General features: G+C 45.1%; 1 protein-coding gene across 1 annotated transcript in view; it reads left to right on the top strand.

The window, feature by feature from the left end:
- The window catches only part of Tanc1 (tetratricopeptide repeat, ankyrin repeat and coiled-coil containing 1), a 225,399-nt gene that overhangs the window by 68,268 nt on the left and 135,905 nt on the right, over positions 1-21,226 (top strand). Inside the window, exon 3 of the mRNA XM_051166670.1 lies at positions 14,509-14,588. Within this exon, the coding sequence (XP_051022627.1) occupies positions 14,528-14,588 (61 nt within the window). The 5' untranslated portion in view covers positions 14,509-14,527. The remainder of the gene's footprint in view (positions 1-14,508; positions 14,589-21,226) is intronic.

The following is a 21,226-nucleotide window of genomic DNA, read 5'->3' as shown; positions in this document are numbered from 1 at the left end:
TCTAGATCTCAGCCCTGGGCTTCTCAGAGCTGCGTGGTAACAAGGTGGCCTGAGACAAAGATAGTGGGACCAGGCTTTCCCTCCTCACAGGGTGTTTATGAGAATTAAATGGCTTGAGGGAAAGTTTCTTGAAGCCCAGAGGGCAGTTTGGGGAGTTGGTAGTTGGCCAACAGGTGAGCTCTCTTCTTTATAAATGGCAGTGTGTGAAGATACGAACCCTCCCAGATTATCGGCGATCACAGTGATTGGATGATCACTATGACTATATGGACAACAAAAGCAGGAAAGACGTAAAGACCTTATTAATAAAGACAGTATACATGGGACTAGTTTCTGTTACCAGTACTTAGAAAGACTGTTCTTACAGCAGATAAGGTATGATCTGCACACTCAGGATAGGCAGGTATAGGCAGGTGCATTTGAGCCAAATCCACTCGAGTTTTCTTCTGTCTGTGATGTACCAAAGTGACTCCTACTTTGCTATTGGCTTTCACACCTCTATTACTCTGAGGACATCATCTTTCCACCCCCCCTCAGATTCCCCCAACCCCCATTACACTTTGGCAAAAATGGTTGGCCAAGAAGAGGGGACCCAGCTTGCTACTGGGCGATTTTGAAATTAGCTTTTAAAATCTGCCCTACAAAAATTGTCCTAGAGATTCGGGTGTGATGCGATATATTTGGCTGGCAGTTTTGACGGTGAATGCCTGATGTTCTCTGTAGGCCCTTGGTAGGGTAACTTTAGGAAGTTAGAATTTTAGATTGAAGAAGAGCTACCCTGCCCCATGATGAGGTGGTCCAGGGGAAACTTTAAATGACAGTGAGAGGAGGGAGGAGTGTTTGCAGCCATGGTCCTCAGAGGACCCGGAGAAGCTCAGCATCATGTTCAGCTTGGGATCATTAGGTTGGAAACTCAGCTGCACCCCAGACACAGGAAGCAGACACTCCAGGGCTGGGTCCCAGCAGTCTGGCTCAGCAGTACTTCTAGGTGATTCTGAGGTACTCATTAGCTTAAAGCTGGCAGAATCAGGCTGGGGGGTAGGGGGTGGGGGGCAGTGGCCTTCAGTGAGGAGGAGCTAGAACTGAGGACTAGTGGTCCTGATTGTTTGGCAGACTGTCCAGGAGGCCACGAAGACTTGGAGGCTTTGAGTCTGAACAAAACAACATGGAACTCCGAGCAAGAACTCGGGTCCCAGGGAGTGGTGGATCTGGAGGTGTGGTGGGGGAGGGTTTAGCTTGGGACATGCTGTGTTGGCATTGCCAGGCTTGGTACTTGCTGATTGGCCATGGAGTGTGGCTGTAGTGCTGGCAGAATAATGGAGAAATGGATTTGTCAGCTGTCTATACAGAGGCAGCAGTGGCTTCCGTAGAGGGACACAGAGGACATCGAGAGCGAGACTGTTGGCTGCTTGGGGTTGTGGCATTTGGCTGACTTACACAGGTTAAGTGTTTCAGAGTTCATGTGATGTAGGTTTACACTGCTTATAGGAAGAGCCCAGGAGTTTGCAATGATGCTGTCTTTAGCCTCCAAGCACAGTACTAGAGACTTGATGTATATGCCACTTATCTTTTGATCTAAGGCCTTGTGGCGCAAGGCAGAGTTCTCGAAGGTCATGTGACCCGTCCCCAGAAGATAAGGGAGTGAGGGTTTAGAGCAAAGGTGTGGCCTGGAGCAGGCTGCTGACGACCTGACTCCATCCACTTCCCTGTTTTTCTGGGGAGTAACTATAGCTCCTGCCTCGGCTTTATGGTGAGAACTGAAGGTGCTGTCTATGGCTTTGTCCACCGCTGCTGTTTGTTTGTTTCCAAGGCTGGAAATCAAGTCCCACCTAACAGCTTTACAGTACCAGCGAGGGGGTGGTTACAGGAGGTTCTGTTAGGAATCTAAGCAGGAGGTGAATGTGATCTTATGGTTTCCAAAGAATTATCAAAAACTTGAGATATGAGCTTCATGAGACTTATGAGCAGGCAGAAAGGGTTTGGTTTACTACACCATGATTTAGCTGTTGAACAATCTATTCTCTATCCTGGCTTTGTTGCAGACACATTTTGCTGTACCAGAGAGATGCTTTGTTGGGACTGAAAACCAAGTACATGTGTGCAACATCTCCATTCTAAGTAGAACAACCCCAGATTGGTGGTCCCTAATTCAGAGTCAGTCAAAAAACATGTGTCCTGTTTTCCACTGGGCATGTGGACCACACACTGATATTTAGGAATTGACTTTGTCTGGGTATATGAAGAATATACTTTTTGGAAATTGGCTTCTGGATGTCACAGCCTCCATGTCTAATGTGAGGAGAGAGAGAGAGAGAGAGAGAGAGAGAGAGAGAGAGAGAGAGAGAGAGAGAGAGAGATCATAATGCCTTTCTTGTTCTTGAGGCACAGGATATGTTTCATACTTGTCCAGAGAGGTGGTGACAGAATTCTGAGATAGAAAGTGTCAGTGCAGGGCCAGAGAGATAGCTCAGTAGTTAAGAGCACTGTCTGTTCTTCTAGAGGTCCTGAGTTCAATTCCCAGCAACCACATGGTGGCTCACAACCATCTATAATGTGAGCTGATGGCCTCTTCTGGCCTGCAGGTGTGCATGCAGATAGAGTACTCATATACATAAAATAAAATTTAAAAGAATCTTTTAATCCCAGCACTCTGGAGGCAGAGGCAGGCAAATCTCTGTGAGTTCGAGGCCGGCCTGGTTTATAAAGCAAGTCCAGAGCAGCCAGGGCTATTACACAGAGAAACCCTGTCTCGAAACACGCCCCCCCCCCCCAAAAAAAAAGTTTCAGTGTAGACTAAAGGCGTTGATTGAATCTTTCACTGAATTTTGAGAAACAAAAACATCTGTATGTGGGAAGGGATATGGCTTTAGATGTAAAGCTTCAAATGCACAGATTTTATTTTGTTTTTATTTTGAGATACAGTCTCTTGTAGTCCAGGCTGGCCTCAAACTCCATATGTAGCCAAAGATAGCCTCAAACTTTTCTTACTCACGTCCTGGGATCAGGCTTGTGCCCTCCACCGTGTTTGTCCAGTGCTGGGGATCGAACCCAGGTCTTTGTGCATGCTCAGCAAGCACTTACCCAACTGAGCTACAGCCCTAGCTTCTAAATTCATAGGCTTGATTAAGCTTTTTATGGTACTCCTAAAAATAATACTTGATCTTTTCATACACACAGAAATTATTCTTTGGTTCGAATTTAGTTGGAGTGGGTTTCACTGTTGAATTGGATTTGACCTCCCAATTATTTTGGAGCCACCACCCAGCATTTCTAGCACAGCCTGAGGATTCTTATCTTTTCTGGAAAGCTTGGCTGTGCCACAGCTGACACTGGGACCCAGACCTAGGTAATTTTACTAATTTAAGAAAAGCATGGAGACCCAGCAGCTGTTGCTGTAGTTCAGTCTCAGAAACAAAAGCCTTCTTGGTAACCTGAGAACACCAGAAGTCGGCGTGCCCAGTGTGAGTCCTCGAATGTTAGCCTCTGAATCATAGCTCTCTCCCTTTGGGGATCTCCAGATTTAGGGTGTGCAGCTGGAGGATGCCCCACTGCATACTAGGCACTGTGGGCAGGAGAGGCAAGCTTGGGTAACACCCTTCCTGGGAAGCCCAGCGTAGTGAGCCGAAGGACTGGGGTTGCCAGGCTGTAAATACTTCATAGAACCAGTGAGACAAGCCAGTGTGGTGGTGGTGCACTCCAGTGGTCCTTATCCGTGCTCAGAAGGCAGAGGCAGGTGAATTGCTGCAAATCCAAGGTCACAGAGTTCAGGCTAGCCGGCCAGAGTTCTGTAAAGAGACCCCTATACCGGCGCAATTCCCCAACAGTAAACTAACTGAGCAGTAAAGCCAAGAGTGCATATAAAATACACTGGAAGAAGTACATCTGACCCACATATGAACTCCGGTGTTTCCGGGTGTGTTTGTGCCTTGCTATGTAAATGGCGGTCTTGCTCCTGCAATCCAGCCTGCATGAGTGCTGTCCAGTTAGTGATTTGTTGGTGATGTGAGTTTTTGATACACAGAGCTTTTACATTCCTAGAAAACTAGTCGTGAGGTGTCATTTGGTTGCTAGCAGTGGTGCAGATGACAAAGATCCAGCCATTTGTGTGTGCCCATGGCAGGGTACTGTTCAATTTTCTGGATTTCACTGAGTCCTCAAGTGGGATAAAAATGAGCGACTGTTTGTTTGTTTGTTTTAAGTAACTGAGCGACTAGCAAAGCCTTTTGGGTCATTGGGTAAACTGGATTTGGTTGGCTGGAGCAGTGAACACTATCTCACCAATACCCTGCTTTTGCTTCAGTCATGAAAGCCAGCAACAAAACTCTTAACGATTTTAACACATAGAAGTTACAGATTCTTTTGTGCTACATTGCCAGACCGTAGATGATTGTTAGTCATTGCTTTAAAAACTGCCAAATTTTGCCATACCTGGCAAAAATTGCTTTTTAAGAAAATTATGAATATGGATGTTTTGCCTGCATATGTACCATGAGCACACTCTGCCCTTGGAAGCTGGAAGAGGGTGTTAGACCACCTGGGACTGGAGTTAGAGATAGCGGTGGTTGTTGGGAATTGAACCTGGATCTTCTTAAGCTAGTGCTCTTAACCACTGACCCGTCTGTCCAGCCTGAGATGAGTGTTGATGGATGTTCTAAGAGACTATCCTATCCTTCCAGCCATCACCTTTGGGAGAGAGAGCAGCTGTGCCTACTTAAGACGTAGTTATATAGACCAACTGCAAACATCTCCTGGAGTCTAGGAAGGAGTGGGAGAGGAGGGTCATTGGAAAGTCACCTGAGTGTTCAGCCCTCCCCACCCCGCAGTCATCAGTATGCAGTTCCGCCACCTCTCGTGTTCCGAGGGGAGGCTATATATATGGGCTAGAGAAGGGGTTTCTGTCTGTGTGGCTCAGAGGATGCCAGCATCCACACAGGATGAAGACTTTGTGGTGTGTCTTCTTTCTGGTCACCCATACTCTGTGAGCCCAATACATGTTCCCCAGGGTGAATTCGGAATGGGTTTGCGCTTTGGCTTGTGGTTGGAACCTTGGGAGGAAGCAGGAGATGTTTTCCAGTGGGACAGAATTTGATTCAGCTCCCCGGGTCATTTTCAGTGCGGGCTCACCCAGGCTTTCTTTAGAGCTTGTGTCCAGTGGTAAAAACCCTCCATTGTCAGATAGTGTAAAGCTGCCTCGCCTCATGCCCTGTGTTTAACAAGTGTTGTGTCCATGGACAGTGGAAAGTCTTTGTGAATTCCTCACTAACATAAGAGAGAAATCTTAGGAAGAAGAGAAGGCTCTGCCCACGTGCACATAGGTCTCAGTCCCAAATGCTCTTCGCTGCTGGCAGTCTGGCCTGCTTCTTGCTGTTCTCCCTGTGTGTGCAAGTGAACTCTGTGCCTTGCTCCTTTACTACGAATTCTGTTGTGTAGTGCCTGCAGGCCACAAAAGTAGGTGGAGTTAGCTCTGGGTTGGATGCCTGGAGAATCTGAGGGACCAGACAGTAGGTACCTTGGTAGAGAGGCAGCAGCTTCTTCAGGATAGATCTGAGGTATCAGGATGCTCCTTCCTCTTCCTCCCTTACAAGCCTCTTGGCCAAAGTTTTGTTTTGTGTTGGCCAACTTGGCCTGTGTTTGGCTTGGTCATCAAGGCCTCAGAGGGAGAAGGCACAGAGACTGCATGGCTGGGCCTGGAGCTACTGGAATCAGTCTGGTGTCTAGACAGGCAACGAGCAAGGTGGTATTGCGTTGTCAGCTCTGTACCTCTGGGTGAGTCCTGGGCTTCTCTGTGCCCCTGCAGAGGGGAGGTCGTTTGAAGATGAAATGCGTCCACACATCATGCAAGGTGCTCAGGGCAGAGCCCAGCACGTGTGGTAAGTGTTGCTGTCTGCATATTAGAATCACTTTGGGGGAGGTTGAAAACCACAAAATCAGGCTGGGTGTGGTGGCACATACCTTTAATGAGTCTACATAGTGAGCTCCAGGATAGCCAGGACTACGTATTGAGACCCTGTCTCAAAACAAACAAACAAAACTCCAAACCACTAAGTGGGTATTAAGAACTCCAGTCCCTAGGACCAGAGAGGTGTTCCAGTGGTTAAGAGGACTGGCCACTCTTCTAGAGGACCGTGTTCAATTCCCAGCACCCACATGGAAGCTCACAAGCATCTCTAACTCCACTTCTGGGAGATACAACACCCTCTTCTGGTCTCCACAGGCCCTAGGCACACACATGCAGGCAAAACACTCACAAACATAAGCATAACATAAAATAGGATAGAATTAACTAAGAAAACAAAGCGAGATCCCTCCCGTCCTAATAAGATTGGGGCATGTTGAGGTTATAACCTCATTAGTAGTCATGCCAGTTTCTAGCGAAGGGGAAAGAGGGATTTTTGAGGTCTTTTATTCTGAGGCATTAAGTGAAAAGATGCCTCTGTCAGCTACATAAGCAAGAGATTTCTCTGTCATGAATAGCTGCCTTTCATGGGGCATCTTTGAAGTTGTCTGACCCTTTTCACTTTGAGGCCAGATGCAGTGCAATTTTAAAAAATTTAATTTCTCTGGATTTCTAATACCAGTCTTCATCCAGCTGCTGTTGATTGACTGAGTGCCTTTTAACACTTTTTTGAAGAACGTCTTCAAGGTCTCTTCCCTTTTCATGCTCAAAGCCAATCGCCCACACCATGGCCTCCCTCTGAGGTGGTCTTTTTTTTTTAATGGCTATGGTTTGTCAACTATGGTGATTTACAGTGGGACTGTGGACGAGAAAGAATCTCTTAAAAATTGCAGCACCCACTGGTGGAAGTGACCTGAACTTAGCCAGTCCAGGGGCCCAGGTACCGCCATTCTCTCTATCCGAATGAAAGGGGGGAGTGGCTCTCTCACACGGTGTTTGGCCGTCTTCCTCATTCAGGGAGTTGATTGCCACGTGTCAGCAGGGCAGCTGGTGTTAGTTGGAGATGGTAGCCCTTTCCAGACAAGTGGAAAAGCTAACGGGAAGACAGCGAGAGTGACTTTTGGGGATGGTGCTGACCTGAGGAGGGTTGAGGGTTCAATCTCCATGGGAGAATCCAGGGTCCCAGCCTCCTTAAAGCTCTGTGAGAGGTGCTGAGACTCTGTCAAGACTGTGGTCCCTGTTCAATCCCCAGGACATCTTCCAGAGCTTTTGGTCTCATGGCCACTGAGACCCCATGTTTTGTTTGCATCGACTAGCTTGCTCTAACAGTCCTCACTATCTGTGTGGCGGGAAGAGGGATGACACCGCTGTTCCAGTTAGGGGTGTCCTGCTGCCTGAGTGAAGAGGTAGTTTGATTAGGGAAGACACACACGGGTGGGAGCAAGCAGGGTTTTCCACAGTCTGGGAGTTCCACCTTTGCACTGGCCTTGCAGGAATGCAGTCCTGGGTTATTTCTGGGGCTGAGCTTGTCCTGGTTTGAAGAAGAATGCATTGATTTCAGACTTTGGCTTTTCTGTCATTGCCCTGATCGGTTTTGTGTGCATATTTGGAATGCCAAAACAAAGTCTTCATGTAGCCAGTGCTATTAAGGCCTGATGGAGAACAGATCTGTTTTTTATGTATGAACCAGAGAATTCTGACTATGAACTTGGGAATTAGTGCCTGGTCCCAGAAGAATTCTTAAATAATGGGTTAAAAGTGTGGGGGAGAGAATTGCCATTCATTCATTGTACTTTCCTTTCTCTAATAACCCTTTAAATTATTTGCTTAAAAACATTGAATGCTGAGGGGAATTTGTAGAATTGATTTTTTTTCACCATAGTTTGTATCAGCAAAAATACATCTTTTGTTTGTTTGTTTGTTTTGGCTTTTCGAGACAGAGTTTCTCTGTGTATCCTTGGCTGTCCTGGTCTTGCTTTGTAGACCCACAGAGATCCACCTGCCTCTGCCTCCCTAGTGCTGGGATTAAAGCCATGTATTGATGGAGGAGGCATTCACATGCAACATAATTTACTGTATTTCATTTGTAAATATTATTATTGTTTCATTTATTTTTTTATTTTATTGTTTTACTTTTTTTTTTTTTACCCTTTATATGAATGAATGTTTTGTTTGCATGTATTTCTGTGCACCACTTGCATAAAATACTGTTGTTCACAAGTCCAGAAGAGAGTGTTGGGTCCCCTAGAACTGGAGTTACAGCTAGCTATCTGAGCTGCCGTATAGATGCTCGGAGCCAAGCCCAGGTCCTCAGCAAGAGCAATGAGTGCCCTCAACCGCTGAGCCATCTCTTCAGTCCCACCTTATTTTGACCAAAGAAAGGAAACCTCTTCAGAGACTGTTGCTTTGAGTGGTGAGTGGATAGGTGGGTTTGTCTGGCCTGACATTTTCAGGTTAATTCAGGTGTGGATGTGAGGGGATATTAGGAAATGCAGCATATTCTTTGCAAGAATCTCATTGCCTGATGTCATACTGGATTTCACTGAGTTTTGATGCATTCCTTGCCAGCAAGACTGTATTGGAATGTCCTCTGTCCATTTTAAAGTGCTGTAAATGTTGGTTAATTGCTTGACTTGGGAGGAAGTAGCTCATCTGTGTTCATCTGAGCCTGGTTAAATCTGTCAACAAATACTGAGAACAGAGTGGGTGCCAAGCCTGTCTTCCACATTCTCTTTGTATCTGTTAAAGAATAAACATAGTCCCTGCCCTCTGCTAGGAGGTTGTCATAACCCTGCATGGACAGCCTGCATGCATGCCGCTGCAGAAGAAAGCCCTATAAAGCAAGTATTATTCCATGACTTGCAGTGAGTGACAACTGTGATAGATTTTCTTTTGAGATTTTCTCTCTGGTTTCCTAGGGTGTTCTGTTCTATGTCAGATGGTAGGGTACCATGCACTGCAAAATTTCTGCTGTCTGACACTAGGGTGTTCTGTCTGTTCACAAAGACTTGATGTGCTAAAGGAGAAATAAATACCCAAAGTGAAACTTTTGGTTTTAGAGGAGTTTGGTAGTGTGTGTTTCTTTTTGTATGCACGAATATGTGTCTGCATATGTGACGTGCATGCATATGTATGTCTCTACGGTGTCAGTTGCCACCTTCTCCTTGTTTGAGTCTCTTATTTATAACTACAGGTAACATATTAGCTGGCCATGACCTTTCAGAGTCTCCCCTCTCCGCTTCCCAGCATACTGTAGGAGCCTTGGGATTGCAGACGTACGCTGGCTTGTCTGGCTTTCTGTGGGTTCTGGGGACTCAAACTCAAGTCTTCATGCTTCCGTGGCAAGTGCATTTCCTATTGAGCCATTCCACTGCCTCCCTAGATGTTTAAAGGATGAATCTACAGTGCCCGGGAGACTCAGAGGTCAAGTGCTTTCAACAAATAAGGACATTTAGGTGACCCCAGGGCATGAGCCTTCTAAGGGTAATGATTGACCTTTGATTTTCTTTTAAATGAGCTTCATAAGAAACTTCCTTTGGTTAATTTTATCTCTAGTAGCTTAAAGGTTACTCAGTTCTTTTCTTGGGTCTTGAAACATGGTATCTTAAAATCTAGCCCCTTGCCAGATAGTAGTAGCAGCAGCAAGAAGGAACTGTGCATGGTGGTCTGGCAAGACACTCTTGCATGGCTGTAAAGGAATTTTCTGCTTATCGCACCTTAAAGTAGGTCACTAAAGCCCCCATTCGAGAGATCTTGCCCCATGGGGCCTGGGAAGACTGGAAAAATGGCCTTATTGTGTTCCTCAAAGTTTACAGCTATTGGTTAATACCAAGCCTAAGCATTAAAAGTTCAATTTGGGTCTTCATTTTTGAGTACTTCCATGTCACTTAAGACCTTGGCTTTTTTCCTGTTAGTCTGTCTGAGCTGTGAGCCATGGCACCTTGTCATGGGCGGAGGAAAGAACATACTCTTGCTATACTTTCTCTTCCTCAAAATAATTTATATATTTATCTATCTATTTATCATTATCTATCATCTTGTCTATTTATCATTGCCATCTTTCTGTCTGTCTATATCTATACATTTATCATATATCTATATCTATCTATCTTTTGCCTATTTTATCATCTATTTACCATTATCCATTTATCTATTATCTATCATATATCTATCAATTATCATCTTTCTGTCTTCTCTGTCTATCTATCTTTTATCTATTTTATTTATCATATCTATCATCTATCTATCCATTATCTGTCATATATCTATCATCTATCTATCTATCTATCTATCCATCCATCCATCCATCCATCCATCCATCGGTGCTAGACATGGAATCCAGAGCCTTGAGCAGATTGGGTCAGAACTCTACCACTGTGCTGTACCCCTAGATCAAAAGTCTCTAGCTATCGTTATAAAGATGATTCTGCACTTGAAATCTCTCTCTATCTCTGTGGTAGTCTAGGTGGGTCTCGAACTTACAGTTTCTTGCCTCGGGCTTCCAGAGGAATAGCCTTATAGTTGTGAGTTTCCAAGCCCAGCTTTGAAAACTATTACCATCTCCTCCTCTTCATTTGAGACAGTGTCTTACTATGTAGCCTAGGATGGCCTCTGACTCATGGTGATCCTCCTGTCTCAGCCTCCCAAGTGCTGAGATTACAGGTGTGGAGCTCGAAGACGATTCCTTCTTTTTCTTCCTCTTCTTCTTTCTTCTTCCTCCTCCTCCTTTTTTTTTTTTTTTTTTTTTTTTTTTAAATACAGGATTTCTCTATGTAGGTGATTATCCTGAAACTCACTCTGTAGACCAGGCTGGCCTTGGACTCAGGGGTCAGGGATCTGCCTGTCTTTGCCTCCCAAGTGCTGGTATTAAAGGAATCCATCCATAAACTTGCCACAGAAGCTCCAGTTCTACAGGGCAGAAATGGAGGGTTGCTGTTTGGCCAGTTGTACTTGGCCAATTTGGCCTGTGGGGGTCTAGCATGATATTTGCAGTTGAAATAAAGGACGTGGCTTGTGCATTACTTTATAACTGTTCCCGAGTACTTGCTTACAGCGTGAGTAGCTCTTGAGCAACTTGAGAGCATTTGGGTGTGCAGACACAGGTACAATCAGACATGCTAGCTGACCTGCTGGACACACAGCCTGGTTCGTTATTGTGGCTTCTTTTTTTGGCCACGTCTCAAGATTTTAGGCTACAGATTATTTTGCATGGTTCAGTTGGACTTTTGTTGATTTGTTGATTTCAGAATTTAACTTTCTGGGAACCCCCCCCCCCCCCCCCGTGTGTGTGTGTGTGTGTGTGTGTGTGTGTGTGTGTGTGTGTGGGCGTATGTACGCGCACACATGCTATGGTAGTGTTAGGATACTTCATTTGTACTCACACATAATCTATTTCTCCATGTCATTGTTTGAGCAGCTTTTATCATTAAATTTCAATTTTTCCCCTAGTCAGATGTCCCTGAAAGTGTGGGAACCTTGGAGAAAAACTTACAGCAGATATTTGATACACCTAAGACCGCTGATGTGGAAGATGTGACTATTCTAAAATCAGCTGAGCTCGCAGCACGGGCCAGACGGACAATTGGGATGAGATGCCAAAAACCAATGTCACCTAGACCTTGCTCTGAAGCATTGTGGGTAGCATGGGACTTCTGCTGCAAATTAGGAATGACCTGATGGTGAAGTAAGGGCAGGTTTGTGGACATGATGTGGCCGGAGATGGCCAGCGGGTCAAGCACAGGCCCCTCTAAGAGCCACCACAGCGTGTGTGAGGGGCCTAGGACAAGTTTATAGCTAGTACCTCCCGCCAGCCCCCAGGGTTTCTCTATGTAGTCCTGGCTGCCCTGGAATTCACTCTGTAGACCAGATATCCCCTTGCCTCTGCCTGCCTCTGCTTCCTGCCTGCTGGCATTAAAGGCATGCGCCACCACGCACGGTTTCCTTTTTAAAGTGTGTGGTCTTCACTGAATTTCAAACCTCTTCAGTTGATCTGAGGAAGAAACTGTGCTCTTTGGCCTCGGTGGCAGAAGCAAGATGACAAAAGGAACATCATCCATTGGCAAACGTCGCAATAAGATGCACGCTGTGGCTCTGAGGCCACAGAAGTCGACCTGTGGCACATGTGGCTGCCCTGCCAAGTACAAGAGAAAATATAACTGAAGTCCAGGGCTAAGAGACGAAACACTACTGGGACTGGGTGAATGTGGCACCCAAAAATTGTCTATCGCAGATTTAGACATGGATTCTGCAAAGGAATGATGCCTAAATCCGAGAGGGCAGCTGTTGCAGCATCCAGGTCATCTTGAGGATTTCAATTAGGCATAAACTACATGCTCTGGTTTCAAACAAAAAAGAAAAGAAAAGGTGTGTGACTATTAGACATTTATATTTGTTTTATTTTTGCTTTCTCCTCCTTTAAATTAAAACAAACAAAAACTTTTTGGGGTGGGGGCAGACAGCTTTTGTCTGTGTAGCCTTGGCTGTCCTGGACTAACTTTGTAGACCAGGCTGGCCTTGAACTCACAGTGATCCACCTGCCTCTGCCTCCCAAGTGCTGGGATTAAAGGCGTGTGCCACCACAGCCTGGCAAACAAAAACTCTTTAAAGGCAGTCTTGCTGGGTACCCCTGACTGACTGAAACTGGTGATCCTCCTGCCTCAGCTTCCTGACTACTGGGATTACAGGTGTGTGCCACCATGTCTGGCTTTTGTGGCGTTTTATTTTATTTTATTTTTTAATTTAATTTAATTTTATTATTTATTTATTTTTGTTTTTCGAGACAGGGTTTCTCTGTGTAGCTTGGCTGTCCTGGACTTGCTTTGTAGACCAGGCTGGCCTCGAACTCACAGCGATCCGCCTGCCTCTGCCTCCCGAGTGCTGGGATTAAAGGCGTGCGCCACCACGTCCGGCTCTATTTTACTTTTCAAATATTTATTTATTATTTATTTAATGTTTATGGGTACTCTGTCTGCATATACATCTGCACACCAGAAGACAGCATCAGACAGTTGTAAGTTGCCATGTGGTTGCTGGGAATTGAACTCAGGATTTAGGAAGAGCAGTAAGTGCTCTTAACCACTGAGCCATCAATGGCCTTTTAAAAATACCACATGCCTTTGCATTATTTTAAGTGTGACTTTCAAGAGAAACGTGTGTTTCCACAGGGCCCCACGTCTCTGCAAATTCAAGAAACATTTCAAAGGGAGAATTGGGCCAGAGCGCTTGTTTGTGTGAAGAGTTAACTCTAATGACCACTATGGTTTTTTCCTAATATCCTTCAGTTCTGTTTGCTTGCCCAAAAGCTTTCGTGGGTCTGAGAGAGGCTGTCTGCCACCTGGCAGCCTGCTGAGGAAGAGGAACTGGCTCAGGGAGGCAGGGCCCAGCGGGGACTGCACATTCTGAGGCAGGGCCTGCTGTTAATTAGCTGAGTGACCCCAAGGGCGGAATCAAGGCTCCCAGGGTCTCTGTTTTTTGGTTGGTAAAACAAAGGCTTGGGAAAATAAACACAGCCTTGAAGCACATGATAAGAAAGGTTACTCTGCTTGCTTATGTTGTGACTCTGTATATGGCAGCACATGTCGACCCCTTGTCCTTCTCAACGCCCCTTCCCCCCCCCCCCCCGCCCGCCTGCCCCGATACCCCCCTCCCCCTTTACTCTAATTGAGATGTGACTTGTCATACTAAGGCCCCCTGAAGCTTAGCGAGGCAGGTTTGAGAGTCCTGTAGTAGAAGGTTCTGGCACCACCTCCCCTTGCTCCCCCTCCCCCACCCCCCTTGTTGGTTTTGGAGCTGCTCACTGCCTTTTGCTTTCTTCACGGAGCATCAGCATCATGAGGGAACAATAGTCTCATTGTCCCCCGTGGTAGGGATGGTTCCAGTTTCTTCTTAATCCTGGGCCATTGTGTTGTTTTTACAGACTCTGCACCACCCCCATGCAAAAATGCAGTTAGTGCGTTCTTTGAAAGGACTCAGCAGCAACCCGTAGCCTATTCTCCTCATCCCCTGCCCAAAGTCATAACTATATATAGTAGGAATGCACGGGAGTATGCACTGTTTAATTGGGCCACCTGGCATCGGGGCTAAAATGTGCTCCATCTGTATTTAGTTTGCAAATGCTTGTGAGGTATGTTCCAAACCAGTAACCTTCCACAATGGTTCTTGTGGCTTATAATTAGTGGCACCTGTAACACATTTCTTCTAACCAAGTAGCTTCTTTCTGATTAACCATAATCTTTGTGATTTCATGTTTTCTTTTCTTTTTGCTTTTATGAATTAGGGCTGGCAAAGTATATTACTGTGCCAAGCATAGTAATGGGCCCAGTTTTAGCCTTGTAACCCTGATTAGGTGTGGAATGCCTGGAATGTGGTGCATGTGGCTGTTGTAACTTTTATAACATGACAGTGAACTTCTGATGTCTTCACTGGAAGTTAGAAAGCATTCCTTGTTCCCGCCACTTAGTTTGCCACCACATGTGTATTCATAGGAAAATCTAAGGTCTGCCTAGGTTATCCTAAGAGATCTCTTCTGAGCATGAGGGCCTTACACGTGAGGGCAACAGGCAAACGTTTTCCCCAGTTTTTCTTTAAAGTAACTTCTTTTCTTTTCTCTTTAGAGACAAAAGGGTGCTGAAAATGCTGAAGGCTGTGCTGAAGAAGAGCCGAGAGGGAGGAAAGGGAGGCAAGAAGGAAGCAGGTAGGTGCACAAACCAAAGTTGACCTGTTACAGTGGGCAGAGTGGGCAGAGTGAGGTGGGGCGGGGCAGCCAGACTCCATAACTTAAGGCTAGGGAGGGGCTCAGCACCAACAGTGTTCTGGAGGCTTCAAGGAGCTCTGTATTCCTGTTTGTTGTTGTCTTTTAATACTATTTTTTTTTTATTTCATCTTTAGTGGTGTTTTGTCTGTATATTTGTCTGTGTGAGGGTGCCGGATCCTCTGGAACTGGAGTTACAGTTGTGAGCTTCCACATGGTGCTGGTTTTTGAACCTGTGTCCTCTGGAAGAGCAGCTGGGGCTCTTAACTGCTGAGCTGTTTCTCCACCCCACTCCTGTCTTTTTAATGAAAAAAAAAAAAAATTACATACACATACACACACACATACATTTTTTAAAATTTTATTTTAAATGAGAAATGATGTTGGAAATTAAGTTTGAATTTTGGACCAAATCCTTTCCCCCAAAGACTAAAGGTACATAATTTTAACAAGCCATTCAGATCTGGAAGCGAAGTTAAAGACATTGAAGGATTGCAATTGTGTAGGAGTTTGATTTCTAGAAAGCCTTTTCCCTCGTTCCACATGGAGTAGAGTTTTATGTTTGACCAACTGTTGCCCGACTGGTTCTTGTGTTTTTTGCGTATCAAATTTTATTCCTAACAGGTGTAGACCCACCGAATGCCAGACTGCTGCTCACTCAGTGTGAGGAGAGCGGCCTCCTTTGGCTTTGGCGTCTCTCCTGTCCTCAATGTTGTGGTGCCTAGTCAGCCCTTGAGACCCTAGGAGCATGGCATTCTGGGTGGTCGACTGGTCTTACATTCCAGTCCCTCTTGATGAGAAGTCTATGCAGCAGGCACCTGTAGTCACAGTTAAAGTGCTGGCTGTAGGAACCACCCTGCAGCCCACTCTTTGAACTCATGTTAGCAAATGGCTCCTTTTAAAGTTACTTCATGTCAAGGAAGACTTCAGTGTCCCTTCTGTTAAAGAATAGGTAAGTACACATAGTGCCCAAATGTCACCCACCAACAGTTAACCTTGAACCCAGAAGACCTTATGTACTGTTAATTTGTTTCCTTGTTTTTATGAGGGGCTCAGTAGACCTCTGAATGTTTTGGCTATGTGGGTCCTGGATAACATTTCTACTTATTACTAATTATCCCTTAAACCAAGCCTGCAAAGTGGCAAATTCACCTCAGAAGGGTAGCCTTTACTACAAGGTTGCTCTTCGGGTTCCATTTTACACTTCTCATTAATGCCTGGGTAAACAGATACAAAGAACAGAAGAAAGCAGATTTTAATGATATAAACAGAAGGCTGCACGTGGTTAGCTCATAACCTTAGAAAACCAACCCCTGGCTTTGAATAATTAATCAGAACTGTTACTATGGAGAGAGTTTTAGTTCACATAATTTCTTTCCAGGGGCACGTTCCTCCTCTGTTGGGTCAGAGCCAAAATGTCTTTTTCGGTATTTTTCTGAAAGCAGTTAAAAAAAAATTTTCCCCCCAAGTTTTGGCTCATCTGATACTAATTCTAGAGACTTCATTTGTTGCCTTCGAAGGCTTTGTAGTTTTTAGTATAAACTTAGAGTCTAAGCTGTCTGTTGGGATGGAGCTGCCAAGCAAACAGGTGCCCGCCCTGCCTTCCATCCCAGGACCAGGGTCTTCAAGCCAGCTTCCCAACAGAGAAACAGAATCTCTCAGCAAAGACCCTCCTCCTTTGCGGTAGTGCCAGGATCACGGAAACTAACGTTTAAGTGAAGCCCAGCACCTGTGCGGGCCAGGCAGGCCAGGCAGCAAGCACAGTTTGCCTTTGAAACGTTTCCAGTTTCAAAACATGGGCCTTGGGGTTTAGGTCTCCCTCTGGCCTTTTAAGAGTCGCTCCTGCTTTTTCTGAGTCCTGAATTTATAATAGTTCCCACACTCTGGCTTTTTCACTAGGGCACACCGACTTGAAAACGTCATGGGACCATTTTGTGTGAAGCTGTCTGTGTGGTTTGGGCCCTTTGCTGTTCAGTGGAACCTGGTTGTGTTGTGTTGGAAACAAAGTGGTTAGGCATTTACATCCAGAGGAAGTTATGTGGAAAAAAGAGTTGGGTACATAGTTGGAATTTGGCAACCCCCGTGTTGAGTTCTGTGCCAGCTTTCATCATCCAAGAGGATGGTAGCTGAGTTCATCTGTGAGTTAGAGTGGGTCTGAGACAGTCGCAAGGCAGGGCAACAACTTCTGCAGGATGTAAAGTTTTTTTTTTGTTTGTTTGTTTTTGTTTTTTTCAAGACAGGATGTAAAGGTTTTGAAGGCAGTCTTTATTGTAGGGACAGATGAGAAGTCCCGTGTACTTGAGCACATGGCCCTAACTTTGAGGAAATAGTTGTCAGGAAAAAAAAGAGAAAGAAAGAAAGAAAGAAAGAAAGAAAGAAAGAAAGAAAGAAAGAAAGGAGTTCAACTTTTCACTTCCTTTGTAGAATTCTTCTCCCCTCCCCACCCCCCCTTAAAACTGAGCATAGTTTGAGAATTTTGACCACAGAACCACTGGGTTGGAGTTAGGAGCATTCCTCAAAAGGAACTAAGTATTTCCAGAAGTTTTGAAAGAGCAGTGTTTGTTTGTTTCATTTTGTGTGTGTGTGTGTGTGTGTGTGTGTGTGTGTGTGTGTGTGTGTGTGTGTGTGTGTGTTAGTGTTAGGGGAGGGGTGTTGAGATAGGGTTTCTCTGTGTAACAACCCTGGCTGTCCTGGAACTCACTTTGTAGACGAGGCTGGCCTTGAACTCACAGAGATGCACCTGCCTCAGCCTCCTGAGCGCTGGGATTAAAGGCATGTGTCACCACCTCCTGGCACTTTGGTGGTATTTTTGAGGCAAGGTTTCTCCACAAGTTTATGCTCTTCCTGCCGCCACCTCCCAATGGCTGGATTACAGTCCTGTGCCACCACAGCTGGCTAACCAGTAGTGGCTCTTCCTCACACTCACAACTAAGGAGTCAGCCTAGGACTGGCCACTACTAGGAACCATTCTGTAGCTGAGCTCTATCCTCAGCCCTTTCCCAGAAGAATCGAAAAGCTTTTCTTCCAGATTCTTCCCCTAAGAGAATATATCATATGTATCTACCTTAAACTGCTTGCGGGGGGGGGGGGGGGGGGGGGGGGGAAAGAACAAGTATTGAAACTCAAGTTATATGCATAGCCTAGACTGTGAGATTGAATCCCATTGGATGAACTCTAAAATTAGCAAAATCCTTTTGAAAAAGATTATATGTTTTTGGTTGGCGGTGCTGTTTTTGTTTTTCTAGACAGGGTTTCTCTGTGTAGCCTTGGCTGTCCTGGAACTCACTCTGTAGACAAGGCTGACCTCGAACTCAGAGATCCACCTGCCTCTGCCTCCTAAGTGCTGGGATTAAAAGTGTTGAGGCCACCCCCCCCACCCCCATGATTGCACATTTTAATACATGCTTGTAGAACCCAGAGAGGCATGTTGACGAATGCCATTTCAAAAACTTCTAAGCGTTTTTTTTTTGGGGGGGGGGGGGGAATGCATGTTCTCTTCGTCCTTGTTGAAGTGCTTTTATTAAAAAACAAACAAAAAAAAACCGAGCTGCATCTATCTTTTGACTTTGAACTAGGTCCGTTGGAGCAAAAATAAAGGTTAGAGGCTGGCAAGATGGCTCAGCTGCTCAAGTGCTTGCTGCCAAGCCTGAAGACTGGCTAGCATTTGATCCCCAGGGACGCACATTCTGGGGAGAGAAAATAACTTCTGAAACTTGTCCTCTTATCTCCACATGTGTGGACCCTATGGAGATGCTTGCATGCACACACGTATGCTCTTGCACACACCCACACACATCCACCCTCCATATGTAAATTAGTTTAAAAAGTCAGTATTAGCCACAGTAAAAGACCGTGTTAGTAAAAGACATTTATATTTTTTTGTTTTTCTTGCTACTGTCTTGCATTAAAAGAAGCACAGGAGACGCCATCTTTACTGCAAAGCTCTTCAGAGAAGTTTGCCACCTGCCACAATGTTTCTTGATTTCATCTGACCTATCTTATCAGATGATTTTTATGCGACTTTTTTATTAAACTGTTGTTAAAATAAGCTAGCCTGGTCTGCAAAGTGAGTCCAGTACAGCCAAGATTACACAGGGAAACCCTGTCTCGAAACTGGACCCCCCCCCCCAATGTTCTGTCAGTCAGGAGAGTCTAATGGCGCTAGATCTGAATCTAACAAGAGTGTAGAGTACATATTAAACCGACAGGGAAGTCAGCCTCTTGTGTAGAGAAAGGAAGAACGTTTTGTGTCATAACAGCAAAAATCCTTAATAATATGTGCAAGCTTTATCTTGGAATAAATGACAAAGCTTTATTGACAGACTTAAAACTTGACTAAATAAGAAGAAATATCATGCTGGGCATGGTGGCGCACACCTTTAGTCCCACTGCTTGAGAGACAAAGGCAGGCAGATTACTGTGAGTTTGAGGACAGCCTGGTCTACAAAGTGAGTCCAGAATATGCAAGGCTACACAGAGAAACCCTGTCTCAATAAACCAAAAAAGAAAGAAAGAAAAGAAGAAATATCATACATGTGTGCCTATATATACATGGGCACATATATTATTCTAAACCAATTAGTTTTCCTAAAATTATCTGTATAGTGTGTTTAATCCTTGATAGAATCCCACCTTTCTTGTTGTTTCTTGTAGTCCTGGGGATCCAATGTTGGGCCTTGAAATAAGTTTTTTTTTTTTGTTTGTTTGTTTGTTTTTTTGAGACAGGGTTTCTCTGTGTAGCCTTGGCCATCCTGGACTCACTTTGTAAACCAGGTTGGCCTCGAACTCACAGCGATCCGCCTGCCTCTGCCTCCCGAGTGCTGGGATTAAAGGCGTGCGCCACCACGCCCGGCTTTTGTTAAATTTTTGAAAGGGGTAGTTTTAGGTTTACAGCAAACTTGACTGGAAGGCATAGCAGCTTCCTCCATGTGTTCATGGCTTCTCCTGTTATCAATATCCACATAAAAGAGCTTCGTTTGACATAATTTGATTGTTGCGCGGACAACCACAGCAATGCAAAGACTGTTTACATTAGAACCTATTTGTAGATGTTGACATCCCGTAGTTCAGAGAAATGTATTGTAGTAGCATATAGAACATTCTGACTTTTGTAAACGTCCTGTGTTTCTTTGTTCTGACACAGCATAAAATTGATACAAAAATTCATCTAGAAGAGAGAATGCTTTGGATTAGGCAGGGAGAATTGGAAGCCATAGCAAGTGCTTCTAAAAGGGCCAAGCCTGCCTCCCACACCTCTGTCCTAGCTGCGAAGGAACTGGAAGAGGGCACGAGAGTTTCTCAGCGTCTTTGGGGCAGGGTGGTTTTGCCTTCCACCACCACCTTACACAATTGAGGATTCTTAAGTCAGAGCCGTTGGGATGGTCACTTTCCCCTCCAAACTGGCAAGTGCAGGTACTTAGGGTAGCTGATGCTAGGAGCCAGTACCCCACAGCAAGCAGATGGTTCAGCTTGGTTTTTGTTGTTTTACTTTTGTTTTTGTTTTGTTTTTAGAGACAGGGTTTCTCTGTGTAGCCTTGGCTATCCTGGACTCGCTTTGTAGACCAGGCTGGCCTGGAACTCAGAGATCCACCTGCCTCTGCCTTCTGAGTGCTGGGATTAAAGGCGTGCGCCACCACCGCCTGGTCTGTTGTTTTTCTTCTTCTTCTTCTTCTTCTTCTTCTTCTTCTTCTTCTTCTTCTTCTTCTTCTTCTTCTTCTTCTTCTTCTTCTTTTATTATTTATGCACCATTCTGCCTAGATGTGAGCAAGCCAGCCAGAACAGGGCACCAGATCACATTATAGATGGTTATGAACCACCATGTAGTTGCTGGGAATTGAACTCAGGACCTTTGGAAGAACAGCCAGTGCTCTTAACCTCTGAGCCATCTCTCCAGCCCCCTATTGTGGTACTTTTTGCTGTCAAGAAATGAAGCATACTTTTACCTGGTATCTAATATCTAATATAATGAAAGTTCATGGTAGATACTTTCTTTTTAACATAGATTTTGACCTCCTTCCACAGGAGGGGACTGGGCACTCTCCCTGTTTGTATACCTTCTTTAGCCAGCTTGTTAACCCTGAATGCATAGAGTCATGCTGTACCAGCTCTCCTGGTTATCATTACCTGTGTAAAGTAGGTCCAAGTTGAGACAGAAGAGCAAAGATGGGTGAACTTTTACTTGGTGTGTGTGTGTGTGTGTGTGTGTGTGTGTGTGTGTGTGTGTGTTAGTTAAGGGAGTGGGCTTAGTTTGGAGCAATTTATTAAGAAGCTTTGGCCTTCACCTTTCCCACTGCTGAAACCCAGGCGGTTGGCTAGGCACACTTGTGGGGGTGTTAATTAAGGCAGTGGACAGTCCCAGCCTGTGTGTGTACTGAGTTAATTGGTTTGTTTTGCCTTTGTTTCATCACTTTGAATTCAGAGCGAAAAGAAGCTGTTATCCTCTCTAAAGTCGAAAAGCCATTGATGTGATTGTTAAACGTGGTATTTTAAGCCATTCCAGCCTGCACTCTGGCTTTTGGTGGCACCTTCTAAAACTGCCTCAGTAGAAACGCTGCTTTGTTTTATCTAGAAACTATGAAGCT

This window comes from Acomys russatus, chromosome 24 (assembly GCF_903995435.1).
Source record: "Acomys russatus chromosome 24, mAcoRus1.1, whole genome shotgun sequence".
Lineage (NCBI taxonomy): Eukaryota > Metazoa > Chordata > Mammalia > Rodentia > Muridae > Acomys > Acomys russatus.
The sequence above is the reverse complement of the archived record's forward strand: the minus strand, read 5'-3'. Positions and strand labels throughout refer to the sequence as shown.